The sequence below is a fragment of the Paralichthys olivaceus genome, chromosome 13, assembly GCF_024713975.1.
Source record: "Paralichthys olivaceus isolate ysfri-2021 chromosome 13, ASM2471397v2, whole genome shotgun sequence".
Classification (NCBI taxonomy): domain Eukaryota; kingdom Metazoa; phylum Chordata; class Actinopteri; order Pleuronectiformes; family Paralichthyidae; genus Paralichthys; species Paralichthys olivaceus.
The window spans coordinates 14,493,564-14,507,938 of NC_091105.1; the positions used below are offsets into that span (position 1 = coordinate 14,493,564).

General features: G+C 39.3%; 1 protein-coding gene across 2 annotated transcripts in view; it reads left to right on the forward strand.

Moving 5' to 3' along the window:
* Window positions 1–14,375, forward strand: part of colec10 (collectin sub-family member 10 (C-type lectin)) — a 50,347-nt gene that overhangs the window by 24,088 nt on the left and 11,884 nt on the right. Inside the window, exon 4 of one of the 2 annotated variants that reach the window (XM_069537643.1) lies at window positions 12,798–13,005. In XM_069537643.1, coding sequence (XP_069393744.1) covers window positions 12,888–13,005 — 118 coding nt within the window. In that variant the 5' untranslated portion in view covers window positions 12,798–12,887. Of the gene's footprint in view, window positions 1–12,711; window positions 13,006–14,375 lie in introns of those variants that run through there. The other variant, XM_020091238.2, reaches the window with a different exon arrangement.

Here is a 14,375-nt window from a genome sequence, read left to right on the forward strand (position 1 = left end):
ACAAAAAAACACCATCAACTACAATGAACCAACAGTTACTGAGCAGATTAGTTTGCGTCTGTCCAACATAAAGCAGCCATTGCTTAAAAAATGACAAAGACATTCAACTCTTGTTCAGGAATGAGGGGAAGACCGAGCACGAGATGGACAGGTGGGTTGGTGCAGCTTCGACAGTAATCCGGTTGTGCCACAATGTTAAGAAGCTGAGCTGCAAGCTCATGAAAACGAGAACACTAATTCATGTGGCATAAATTAGTTGTCATTGTGGCTGGGCTCAGCCTCGGAGATGGGGTGAGGAGGTCAGACATTCGGGCGGAGTTTGGAGAAGAACCGCTGTTCCTTCTCGTTAAAATTGGACAGCTGAGGTTGTTTGGGCATCTAGTCGGGATGCATCCTGGTCGTCTCCTGTTAGAGGTTCATCCGGCACGCCACCCTGGGGAGGAGACCCAGGGATACACCCAAAACTCGCTGGAGTTAGTTATCCCATCTGGCCTGGAAACGCCTCAGGATTCTCCAGGATGAGCTGGAACACGTGGCTGGGGAGAGGGGTGTCTGGAATGCGACCGATCTCGATTAAGAAGAAGTCAATGGAAGGATACACTGGTATCATTGTGCACTGCATTGTATCATGTGAAACCGTAACTAAGGCAGGTGGGACAAAGAGAACAGGTAATTGTGGTTGTCATTGGCCTTTGGAGAAAGGGTGTAAAAGGGAAATTGGAGAAAAACTGTTTCCCCTTGAAAGGAATATTATGGCAAAAAAAACCAACTGAAAAGCCATTTTCACTAGTTTGTCATGTGAAGAGGTTTGGCAAAAATGAAAAAGAGCTTTCTCGAGGTTTGGGAAAGTTTTGGTCATGATTAAATGAGAAACACTTAAACCAAAAAGTAAACATTTACTCACGGTAGATCGACACCTCTTAACTTGAGTCTGGAAATGAGTCTCTGCCAAAACTGAAGCCAAACTCATAAACAAACAATTTTACACTTTCCATCGACGTGTTCAGATGACAGCTGTTTGTGGTTGTGCTTTTTTTTTCTCACTTCGTGTGATCAAAGCTGGTATTTGAACTTTTAGTCATTATTCATGAAACTTCAGGAGAGCAGTCGTAGGAAAGATGGGACAGAGGGAATGAGACATGGAAAGAGACAGGGAAAAAAGATGATGAGTTGGTGGTTGCATATTATGTCCACAGATGGTCTTAAATAGGTTCTGTCAAGTTCTCTCAACTATTTCAGCAGTAACTTAAATCACTTTTGAAGTTGGTTGATCTCTTACATGTGTACAATTCTCCAGTATAGTTTCATTTTATGTTGAAAAAATTTAAATTTAAATTTAAAGAGGAATATTTTACAGTTATACATGCAGATTCCTGTTCACGCTTATTTTATCTTGTATAATAATTTAATGCTGACGTATGCCATTTTTTTACCACAGTAGTCAAGAGGAAGGGAACTGGAGAAATAGAATATTAAGAATTTACAAAGATTAAAGTTATGTTAAAAGGATAGCTCTCTGAAGAATGAAAATTAGCTCATTATTCCCACTATGCCGATTGATTTGGCTGCGACGCTGTTTAACCCTGAAACTCCAAAAGCATTATTTGGCCTCAAACACGTCACCTGCCCCTCCATCGTCATAGAGGTGAGTAGATAATGAGTGAATTTTCATTTTTTGGTGAACTGTCCCTTTAAGCGAATGGAGGACCCGTAACTAAAATATGAATATGTAATGGCTCTCTGTTGCCAAGAACAGAATCAGACAAAGAACAGAACACAAACTGACTGAGCCTCAAACGTCACAACAGGAAATGTTCCAAACCAAACAAAAATAAAATCTGTGGTTATTTTTAACAGGTTCATTTGAGGCAAGTCCACTTCTTTGTAGAGAAATTGACTTATAGAGATGATTCACAAAACCGCTTTTTTCAACAGTCTTTATTGACTGAGTCTGTGCTCACTGAAAAGCAAATTCCATCATTTATGGTTTTACAGACTTATTTCTAGTCAGTAAATGTCATTACGAATATGTCTATGTGTTCATACCAGTGTTCATTCAAACTTCTACTTCTGATCTACCAGTGAGCAGTCTGCTCACTGTACGTACATTCTGCGTAAAGTGTTCTCCCCATGTCAGCACAAGCTCTCTCTGATGTCATCTAAGTTTGACTGCCATGCAAACGTTAAAGGATAAGCAGTATGGATGGATGGATAAAAAGGGTTTGCAATAAATAAAATGTAAAAAACACAACACTGTATTAATCTATCGGACTATCATTTACATATAACCCATAGGCTGCTTTTCAATTCCATGGCTGCTCATTATATTTACCAAAGCAAAGACCTATGGAAACTTTCCATTGTAAGTGTCAAGAAAAAATCCTTACTTGTATCATTCCAGAGAACATTAGACTCCTCACTGCATGCTGATGTTGAGTTGTTAACGTGGACAGTGTACTGTGTCTCTCAGTAACTGCATCATTATTTGTTGTTTTTTTTTTTTAAGAAAAATTCTCAAAGGGAATCAATTAGTTCCAGCTACACACCATCAAACCTCAGCCTCTCCACCCTTCCTCTTGTCACAGCTTAACAATTCACCCATCGGTGAGATTTATAGGGTAACAGGCAGCGTCGGTCTCTACCACAAACTGTCGCCGACACGGACCCATATTTCATGCAGACTCTCAAACCACACATCACAGTTTGAACCCACACGTCATGATCTCAGCCCACACATCATGGTACTGAGTGTATCACAGTCTGCTGTATTGTGGATATACCCTTCATTTTGATACAGCAAACCGATTCTGTTAATACAAATAGAGATATTGTTTATTTATTCTTGTCATTATACCGTGATTTGAACAAATCCATGAAGTAAATCCCTATGGTGGCTTTGAATCTGAATCACGCCAGAAAATATCATATCCACACTCAAGACGCGTTTTAACACACACAGAGAAGTCACCGAGCCTAAAGCAACACCAGAGGCTCCAACCTCAGCCTTCTAGAGTCACTCCAGCCCTCTGTTGTCATTCCGTAAGTCATCCACCACAAATGAAAATTTCTGTGTCAGTGATTTATGTGTAAGTGAAGAAAAAGCCATAAAAATAAGCACCTCTGCTTGAGTCCAGTGCCTATGTTGTAATCCCGTCTTGAATTTTAACTTTTTTATTCTTAGAAGTCAGAGAACAGCTCAACTCAAAGCTTCCAGAGGTGTGTTTGTGGCAACTTGTCATTTCATAGACTTGTGTTTGTACGAAGGAAAACAGAAAAAACGTTTGAGTCTAAGTCGATATTTTCAATGACAACTACGACGTAACTTCCCAACTTCCAACGCGAACAAGCAAGTTACTGTGAACTTAAATAGAGTGAAATTGTGATGGCAATGAGCTCGGGGAGACAAAACATTACTTCCAAGAAAAAAAAGAGAATATTCCAACACTTTGGTCACAAAATACATCAACAGGGGCGTTGCAGTAGGGTTGTCAAAGGATGCAATTGACTGTCTCAGAAAACGGCCAATTATGTTGGTTCACATCAATGATAATTTTGTATGAAATTCAATGACCAGCTATGTGCAGGAAACTGCAGCAACACTGCAGGGTCGGAAAGCCCCTGACGATGACCTATGCTAGTAGCTTTCTGCCAAAAGCCTCATAATCTTAGAGGTTTGGTTGAAGACGAAAGTCTAAATATGTGTGTATGATGCGTCTGGGATGGTGGAAGGGTTGTTCTGTACCCCCAGGATTCTTTTACATGGGGAAACGCTCCTGGCAATTTAGGCCTCAATTTCAGAATAAGCAAACTGTTTCGTAAACGTCAAAAAAACTGAAAATTCTCCACATCTATAAAATAAATAATATGTTCTACTTTTGTGTGTGTGTGTTTGTGTGTGAGTGTCAGACACTGATGTTGAAATCAGTCACTCAGTCACCCTCCAAAGACTCAGCGTGAGACAAACAGTTTGTGCTGCCAAGACACTGATGTAGGAGACCGGGAAGCTTTTAAACTGCAACCAAAGGGGAATTTTCCCAAAGACTAATTCATCCACAGTGACATTAAACTGCCATTAAAGGTTTTCCAATGTCTGATTTTCTATTTATTCCATCACACTGTATGTGGGCTGCATTTCACAGACTGTTAAAATGACCAAAGAGACCAATTTGGTGAATCAAATAACCAAAATAACCATAACAATAAACAGATATTCCATGAGCCGAACAATGAAAAGATGAAAAAACATTGCGAAAAATATTTTTACTTTATTTATGTTTTATTTCATTTTGTACAATTCTAACATACAGTATATTACTTTAGGAACTTCCTCTAGTTACTGACTCCAGAGACAATGATTATACCTGACCAGGTCTGTACTGGTCTGACTAGGAAGAAAGATTTATCACCTTATCCGAAAACTGACAGGGTGATTAACACCTAAATCTGTGTGTGTCTCTAGCAGCCTGTTTCGTCTGGTGTACACTTGACTGTGAACAAAATGTTAAGTTAACATCAGTAGTGAGTAATATCTTATAATAAGCTCATAGATTTTCCATGAATAAAAGAACTTTAAAAGGTTTCCTTTCTAAGCCATCATCTGACCCAATAATAATTAGTTGAAAAAAAAAACCATTTAAAAAACTTGCAAGTCACAGTGCATGTTTTTGGTGCTGATATCGACCCACCATTATGGGAATAAAAAAATCATATATAATAAAAATGTTTGCTACTTCAGTAGGATCAAGATACAGAGACATATGTGGATATGGGGATGTAATTTAACATAATGTAATTTGTGTTAAAACTGTTATTGATTCCATCATTATTGATTGTTTTGTTTTTTTCAGATGCTATTAAGGCTTAAAGTTAGGATGCACACACACACGCAGTCACATCTCCATGACCTCAGAGGACATTACCTTTACTTGCATTGATTTCCTGGAGACATACTCTTACCATAGTTACTATTTGCTGAATGAGGACCTTGCAATGATTTCAATTCATTGTGGATAGTCAAACCAAAACCTTATTTAACCATGACCAATTCATGTGAATTGGTCATGGTTAGGTTAAATCTGACCCTAACCAGAAGCTCAGAAATTACGTTTTGCCCCATTAGGACCAGGCTGTGGTCCCCATGAGGTCCACTGGTCCTGACAAGGTCAGTGTTTATGCTGGAAAAGGTCCTGAAGTGGTAACAAAAATGATCACACACACACACACATGCACGCACGCACACACACACACACACACACACACATGCACACACACACACACACACACACGGGAGGAATTTAGACTAAGGTCATTCATTGAGAACAAGACAGATTTTTGAAATTGAAGTGCGACCACAGGTCTGGGTGAGGTATACTATGAAAACACTGCGACATCCAAAGCTGTAAGGTGGAGCCGTGAGAAACGGTGAGGACTCTAGAGGTGGTTTTCTCAACACCCATCTGACTCATATTATTTAAAATTGCCAGCGACTTGCACATGACAATTTGCGGCTTGCAGCTCCCTATCTAATCCAGGGTTTCATCGAGAGTGAGATAAAGACGTTTGCGCAATCGATCTCCACTGTTAAAAGTGCATTAGTTCCAGAGAGGCTACATTATGAAGGCTTTGTAATCTCTATGAGATCAGAATTTGATTAAAAGATTTCTACATTTCTTACAGGGATAAATGTGGCAGTGTCTGTGTGTGTGTAGACAGTGTTTAGACGGCATTGCCACACACTTTGTTGTCAAGAACATTATCTGATATGCTTGATGTGTTACTGGAAGGGGTTCTTATGTCAGCCTGGTCTTCACCGGGCCTCAATTTCCGTCAAAACAATTATGGAATAATTTGTACAGAGCTCCTATTTTTAGAAGGAGACCAGCTGACGTTTCTCAACAAAAACAAAACACTAGAGATATCGGATCTCAGCAGTTCTTAAAATATTCACCAAAAGGTGGTTTTTGAATCAGTTTCTGTTGGTGAAAACTAATCCCGTGATTTCAGTGCCAGCTCTAATAGCTCCAAGGTAATCATGATTGTGATGTTGTTTAGTTTATCACTCACTACTCCACGTGCTCTCTCACTTCCAGACACTGAGTGTGAGTGTCTCCAGCATACTTATCTGTCTGTGTACCTGAGCGTCTGCTGGCTTTCCGGTCTCTCTGTCTGTCTGTCTCATAATAACATCTCTCCTCTGCAGATTAATGTGAGAATGGTGCCTGTCCACTCCCTTTCTAAAAATGGATGGAGCTTTTAAGGATTGAAAAGAAAATGGCTTGGCATCCATTCACATAGGGATCAGGGAAGCTGATCAAATTGGGACTTTCTCAAGGAAGCTGCAGCTCAAATGATGCAAATGATAGTTAATCAGGCCTCTCAACTGAACGGCACGCTCCAATGAGTTTAACATCATCCTCACGCATTTGCACACAGATACAAACACACAAGGCAACAAGGGAGTGGTGGGAAACAAGAAAACATTGAATCTGTATGATTTTTAGTAAACTAAACCCACGTTTGGAATGTGCTAATTCTCCGGAGCTAGCTTAGAGTTGTTCCTTGTAATTAGTTAGGTCTACAATATACTGTCACTTTTTATTGTTGACGTGGACGTTGTGTGCAGAGCTTTTTATAAACAGACTGTGATGCAGAGAGAAGTTTGCGTTCATCCTATATGGTTTATCTGCAAGGAAGATTTTATGGTCTAGGAACTGAGTTTGCTTTATACAGTATGTGGCTTTTATATAAGTTTGAATAATTAACTGATCTGATGTTATTTTTTCATACATTACGTGTCGGCTCGTTCAGAAGTCTGTTTAGCTACTAACTATGCACAGACTCAAGTTCACAACTTTTCAAAATAAAAGCTCTAGTGTCAGATATGGTGAAATAAAAATAATCCGATTATCAAATTGATCTGAAGACAATAAGATGAACAGATATGTGTTCCAAAGGCATTTGTGGAATTTATACATACATACTATACTGTGTTCAAATATGGAATTGGATGCATACTGTGTGATTAAACAAACACTTTTCTCTAGATGTGACAAAGCAGAAGTATAGCTCCACTCCTGCTGCTGCTGCGGCTGCTGTTCATAATTTTCCCTGAGTGTAAATGTTTTGTCCAAAGGGTAAAACTGTGTCCAGAAAATGGGTTTGATCGAGCGCCATGGAGTCACAGACTGAAGAGAAATGCAGACAGCAGATGGATATAAAAGTTTTGTTAAGTAAACAAAGTTTGTTTTGCAGCTGCAACAGATTTTCTCTTAATGAACTGGACAAGATGTCGGAAAAAAGTACATTTCTTAAAAACAGGAAAATAATCTATACTGAGGTATATGAAGTTTATTTCAATAATTCATAATAACAGAAAATAGCTTCTGGTTATAATTTGTTTTCCTCGTTCCTTATTTGAATAGCTGGTTAACATTTTATCACTATGACAACAAAACTGACATTTGATACATTGAAATGAGTACGTGACATGAGCATGAACTGAAACCCAGATCCTGAGCTGTGAACATGATGTAATTGTTACACTGAATACTTAACTTGTGTGTCACATGCTGCAGATGACAAAAACGGGAGTAATAATAGTGATCGGTTGAAACAGCTTCGGTTGAGGTCAGAATTAGGTTAAGTTGAGGTTTTAGCAACTACACAGTTTATTGAAGGTTGGGAAAGCCATTGGTCACGGTCGAACAAGGCAAACTTTTAAAGAATGAAAACTTCTCTAACTAAAATACTTCCTGGAAGAGCTGGATTTTCAACCAAAGTCAGCAGAGTTGAAGGCTGATATAAACACCCATCCATCACCAGACCACAACACCATTTATTTCCATCACAGTGTTTCCATGTCAAACAAATGGCAGAATTTGTTTAAGAAACATTGTCTTTTCACAGGGATGACAAATGTGTATCTCAGGTTTCATTCAGGTACCAAGTTCATACTTTCTCAAAATTTCAGATGCCAATTCTTGTCTGCATTGATGATGAATAGATTAAATGAGTGACCCAGACTAACATATCAGGTTTGAAGAGGTAGTTCAATGTGTCAGTACAGTGCCAAAGTGAAATATTAGCCATCTGTTGCTGGATAAGTTGTTACTTTATATATTTGTTTTTGATCCAATTGTTTTTCTGATATTGTAGAACTTGGTCATTAGTGTAACCGCTATCAAAACTACACAATCGACAATTGCTTCTCTACTTATTTAAAAAAGACCAGGAACAATGGAAACTATCTAAAGGTTCACTATTAAACTGAAAAACTAGAGTTGTTAAGGTTATTTATACCGCTCATCGGTACAGATTTGCGGGGGGTGGGGGTAGGGGTGAGAGGCAGGATACACCCTGAACAAGTCACCAGAGAATCACAGGGCCAACAGAGACAAACAACCACAACACCTTCCTGGAACCTTCCTGCTGTGCTGCACCATGACATTCACAAATAACTAAATTGAGTTTTCGCTCCTGTTTTTTATATTTCTGAGATATTTCCAATAGTACATTACAGCACTAACAGCATCCCAGCTTTGTTCGACCATCCACGAGAGAATTGAGAAGGTGTTAGAGACACTGCCGGGTGAGGTTCCTGTAGGAATTGAGGGAGGAGGGGGTTTATGAACCTGGTCAACCATCATATATACAGAGTCCTCATGGATGACACCAGCAGCTTAAACATACTTATTCACATGGGGAGTATGACTCCTCCTCTTCTGAGCTCTCCACCTCCAGACCAACGTCATCGACACATCCAGCTCCCCTCATTTTACATTTTCTTCCAGAGGGATTTCAGAGTGGACAAATTCATGCAGGAATGACAAACTGGATGAATCCGATATCTTAATTCCACTGCTCTCATCCAGGTTCAGGATATGTGCTTTCAATCAAAAAGGAACAAGCTGTTTTTTGACCCCAGAAAAATGTTTTTTTCCTTCTGGCCATGTGATAGACCTACCTGCCTCTTGTCTATTGTGCACTGAGACTGACTTGATCTGGCGATATATCCCAGCATTCCACTTGGCTGAGAACAGAGTAAGGATCTTACAACAGTTGAAAATGTCATGAAAACTGCATAGTGCAGACTAGACAGCACAGATTTATATTCATGGTTGGTTCATTTTATGTTGTTACACAAATTGTGTTTACTACTCTGCTCTGTTTTAGTAAATCTACACTGAGGTTATATAATATGTTGTATTATAGGCTGGCCTGGCTATAGTAAAGGTATCTAGATTATTTTTGGCATATGTGCCCAGTGATTTTTCACATCAAGGTCAGAATTAAAGGGGACCATATATGACAATATACTGCTTTTTATTTTAAAACTTTCTCACTGGAAAAGGCCTCCTTATTTCTAAGCAATCACAAACTATCAAAAGTCAAACCTATTTTTTTATCAATCAGAATTAAGAGCTTGGCTTATTTCTGAGACAGCAGCTGCAAAAGCCTTAAATGTGTTTGCCAGTGAATATCACATAGAATTTGGGTTTCCATTTATTATTGATTTATCTAATGTTGTCAGTACCGTCAACCATCAATTTATTTTTAAAACTCCTGGGATTTCTTGTGTTTGTCTTACAATTGGTATTTGGCTGTTGTGAATGTGACATGTGAACTTTAGGGTTGATAACAAAGGTTTGCTTCAGGGTTCCATTTCAGGCCCACTTTCACTCACTAATGAAAGGTGAAATAGTGGCAACATTTCTTTCAGCGTCTTTTGGGCAAAGAAAAGTTGCTGTAGTGACTTTTAACTGCTATTGCTCTCTTTTAATTTTTCAGTACTCCGCTTTGTCATTTCAGTTTTTCAGTCATTGAATATCACATTTTTACTGTTGGACTCTATTTTAGGTATTTGTGAAAGCACAGACCACCAATGCTCATGTTCGCCTGCTTGTGAGGCCAGCAGATTAAGTGCTGCAGCAAAGTCGAACATGACTCTAATTGATTCCTGGTGAGGATCATTCGATGATTGTTAATATATCGTCTGACTCACTTTCTGCAAAATGAAATCGTGAAAACAAACAGAAACATCACATAGTATATGACTGTGGTTGTCACCACTGTTTGTTGCGTGCTTTACTGCTTTCCCAAGAAAAAGCTTTGTCTGTGCCCGGATTCCCATTAAATACCAGGAAACACAGGCAGCGCAGCCACTTCCACAGCACTTACTGGGCCAATTATGACACTCATGTTCTACAGTAAATTAATGTGGTTCAGAGCAGAGGTTAGGTAAACACTTTATTTGCTGAAGTTGCCGTTGACGGATTTGTCATTGACACATGTGGGCAGTTTATGCTACTTCTGCTGTTTTTGAAGACGTACGGTACTTCCAGCGCTGTAAAAGCAGCAGAGAACACGGGTGTTTTTGTGGTGTGGTTCCCACTATGGAGTCAACCGTATGGAGTGTGAATCACATTCTTAATTAGAGAACCGAATCCAAACCACATGTAAACAATTAGCCTTCAGGATGACAGGGTTGTTCTCATGTAGTGTGTGCGTGTGGGTGTGTGTAGGAATGCTGCACTTTCCCAGACCTTGATTCTGTAACCAAGTTCACAAAAATGGAAGGATGATTAATAGCTGATGGCACACACACACACACACACACACACACACACACACACACACACACACACACAGGACGCTGTCGACTTCTATGCTTGTGAGATCTTTTCATTATCTCAGTGGCATTAATCAATATTTTTTTGTCTTAAATATTAACTATCTTAGCCATGATCTGACCTTGGACTTGGAATGTTGAAGTACTGCTCCAGTGTTTTGTAGCATATTTTCTTTATTATTATTATTATTTTATATGATGTTATATTATATTACAAACATGTGAGAGGTGTCACTGATAGTGCCAAACCCACAGAACATTGTTCCATTAATCTCCACGGAGCGTTTCGGCATCATTCAGCTCATTATTGTATTCCCAGCCAGCAGCTTTACTGTTCTGCTTCACCCTCACCGCTCTCAGCATTGTTTCAGTCACAGCAGGGTTATGATTTTATTTTCCTTAATTTCCATGATGGCCACACAAATCTGTGCTGTTGAAACCGACTGTTTCTTTTGAACGTTCACATACAAAACTATGCCAGCAAGCCGAGTTATCAGCAACACCAAGCGGCCCGGAAACATAAAAAGAGCTCCTCGTACCAAAACACACAGCTCTCGACGTCAACATCGTCCCCGCTGAGGAATTTGTTGACGTCGACGCTCGGTGAAAAACAGCGAATGAAGCCAAATAAAAGTTTGTAGGAATTCTGTTGCTGATGCAGAGTGTGTGATGCCCGAAATATTTTCAGGCCTGTGTGTGATTAAAATGTTTTTCATAGATAATCCAAAAGGAGCATATTCTATGTCACGATGAGCAACATAATTTGATTGACGATGATAGTATGATATTATCCAATGTGTGACAGGACTTACAACACTTTGAAATAAAACCTTAACTTGACTGTGGAAAAATGCGTCATTTTAGAGCCAATACTGGGTGTATTTGAAGAGTTTTGTCTGTAAATAGAAATAACATGACAACAGATCAACCACAGAAAAGTAAAATGGCTGTTTCTCAAAGTGACAGCGAGCCAGCTCAGTCCCTCAGGGAGCAACAGCTCACAACGAATCTCGCTGGTTTTTTTTCTTCAATTAATAGTCTCCCGATAAGATCAGCCCCTCCCTTTACTGCAAACACTAGAGCGCACTAACGCCCCCGATGACCTGTCTCACTGATGGAGAGCTGACGTCCCTGAAGCCTAAACTGTCCAATAAGGAAATCCCTCTTTGTGCCAAGACATGCGGCTCCGACCACACTCTCTTCCCGACTCGTTATCCCTCGTCGGTCCCTGCTCTGTCTCTCGTCTTTCTGTGTCTTCTTATCTAATTATTTCTCATTACCTCTGTCTCTCTCTTTTCCCTCTCGGCTTTCTCTCTCTCCCTCTGAGGCCTCCAAACCCTCTAATCCCTGCATGTTTTCAGCACATAGTGACAAACCAAAGGATGCAATTTTACAAGAATCTGTGCGCACACAGCATTTTTCTTCTAATGCAGGGTTTTTTATTTTTTTGCCTTGTGTCTTTGTAAGAATATCCTATTGTTCATATGTACAGATACATTATATAATATTTGTGTGTATGCGTGCGCGTCTGTTAGTGTGTGTGTCTTTACTGCACGGCAGTGTGTGTCTGTGTGTGTGTGAAAAACGGTTGAGGATTTTAAGGCCCAGTGGTGCTGCTCCCTTTTTGATGATAAGAAAACGACCCAGTGTTTACCCTTAAACATTATTCTCTCTCTCATTAGCCTTAATATATATAAACATATATATAGTTGTGAAAGTTTAAAAGAGTTGAACATTTAAATGAGAAAATATTCAGGCAAAAATATTTTGGAACATATGAAACATAAAAATAAAAGTCCATCCATTTGATGGCGTTGAGCTGAATGTTTAAGGTTTAAACTGAGTTTCTATGTGTAAATGTGTTAAAGTAGTAATAAAAAAAAAAAAAAGGAATAATAAGAAACTATAATAAAGACATTTTGAACCTGAGAAGAACAATTAGAGCCAGTGTTGAATTCCAAGAGATAGAGAGGAATGCAGGACTCTGTTTAGTTTTACATTATGACAAGTGATAAGACACTATAAACAAGTGTGTGTGTGTGTGTGTGTGTGTGTGTGTGTGTGTGTGTGTTCTCCAAACAGATCTGATCCTCTGTGCAGTGTGTTTGCTCATTAGTGAAGCTCCGATCCTCTGCTCCTGCAGTTAAAACCATCTCTTTTTGCATTATAGACACACTCCACACAGCTGATGTGTTGGTGTTAGCATCTACCTGCTAAAAGGAAAATAAAGTTGGGGATCTTCATCGGGGACGATTGGGAGATGATGGCGAAAATATGCAACATGAGACTGTTGGAGCTCTGCGTGTGTGTGGTCGCGTTCAACTCCATCTCTGCTTCTCCAGAGGTCTGCTCCAATTCCCTTCTGCCTGGAGCAAAAGGTAACACGTTCCTGAGTGTTAGTCTGTTTCTGTGTGATAATGTTTACTATAAACTGCTTGTGTTGATCCCACAGGTCCATATGATATAATAAATGTGAGTAAAATAATGGTACAGCTGTAAATGTACGACACAGTGAAATACCTATACTTACTGTATATGCTGCTTGGGTTCTTGGATGATTGCGGCTTTTATTTTAGTTTTGAGATAAGGCAATTTAAAAGTATGACCACACTGTAAATATATACAGGTGTTACTGAAACTGACGTTGGAACTGATATTGTCATTGGCTTTACATAGAACCTAATGAAACGTGGAGTGGAAAATAGTGAGGAACTACCCCTAATGTTCTGAAGGGTTTTACAGACCTGATGATGAAGGTACCAAGCATGTAATGTCCTGTAGTTTATTAGCTCGCAGTCTGCTCCCCCATAGTCTTTGGGAGGGAAAGCCTCTCCGTGTGTGTGTTTCTTATTTTATGACATCCAGTAGCTGGTTCCCCTGCTGATTCAGACAGACAGACCTAATAAAACACACAGTCGAGCTCAGCTCCACGTTTTTTTTTTCTTTCTACTCTGTTCTCACAAAACATCACTTAAAAAAGAAAGTTAAAGGGATGTTACTGAAACTGAGAATGGAGGTCTGTCACGCAAAAACAAAAAATGGCCTCCGATGGGACACTTCAATTCTCTGAACGTAGAAAAAAACACATTTCCTCCGCTCGAATGGGACAAATGTTAATTTACACAAGTAATTACTGAAGTTTAAAGTCCAGTGTTTGTGTTGGTAGGAAACATTAACATCACATCCTCTCCCTGAGAAGTGAGTGTGTGCATGATTTATTTTGTTGTCATCTTTTGCTGTCATCTTTCCTGTAGTCTGTAATGGTAAGAAAGTCCCATTGTGAGAGTGTGTATTTAGACAGCTGCCACTAAACTGAACTGATTATTTATACAAGACTCATCCTAGACGCTGAGTGACCACAGAGTCAGTGTGAGTATTCTTGTGTATCTGAGTGGGTGTCGGATGTGCATGTTTCTATGTTTCATACCCCCCCCCCCCCAAAAAAAATGTCCACGTAACTTATGAGCAAACCAACTTTTATTGCATTTACTGGTACTGTGGTCAGTGTTTTTTAAAATACATTTACTGTCATATTATGCTTTGCAATGGAAGAATGTTGATGCTGTCAGGTCACTTTTTAGTCAGTTTGATGAGAATAGACTTTTTATCAGCTTTTTCTCATTTAATTTCTAATATCGCCTCACTAATGTTAAATAACTGCAACAATATATTTGATCATGTTCACAGTTTTAGTGGAAAAGGTTTGTAGTTGATGGAATCTTTTTGCCAAGATCTCTCCACTTCTTGT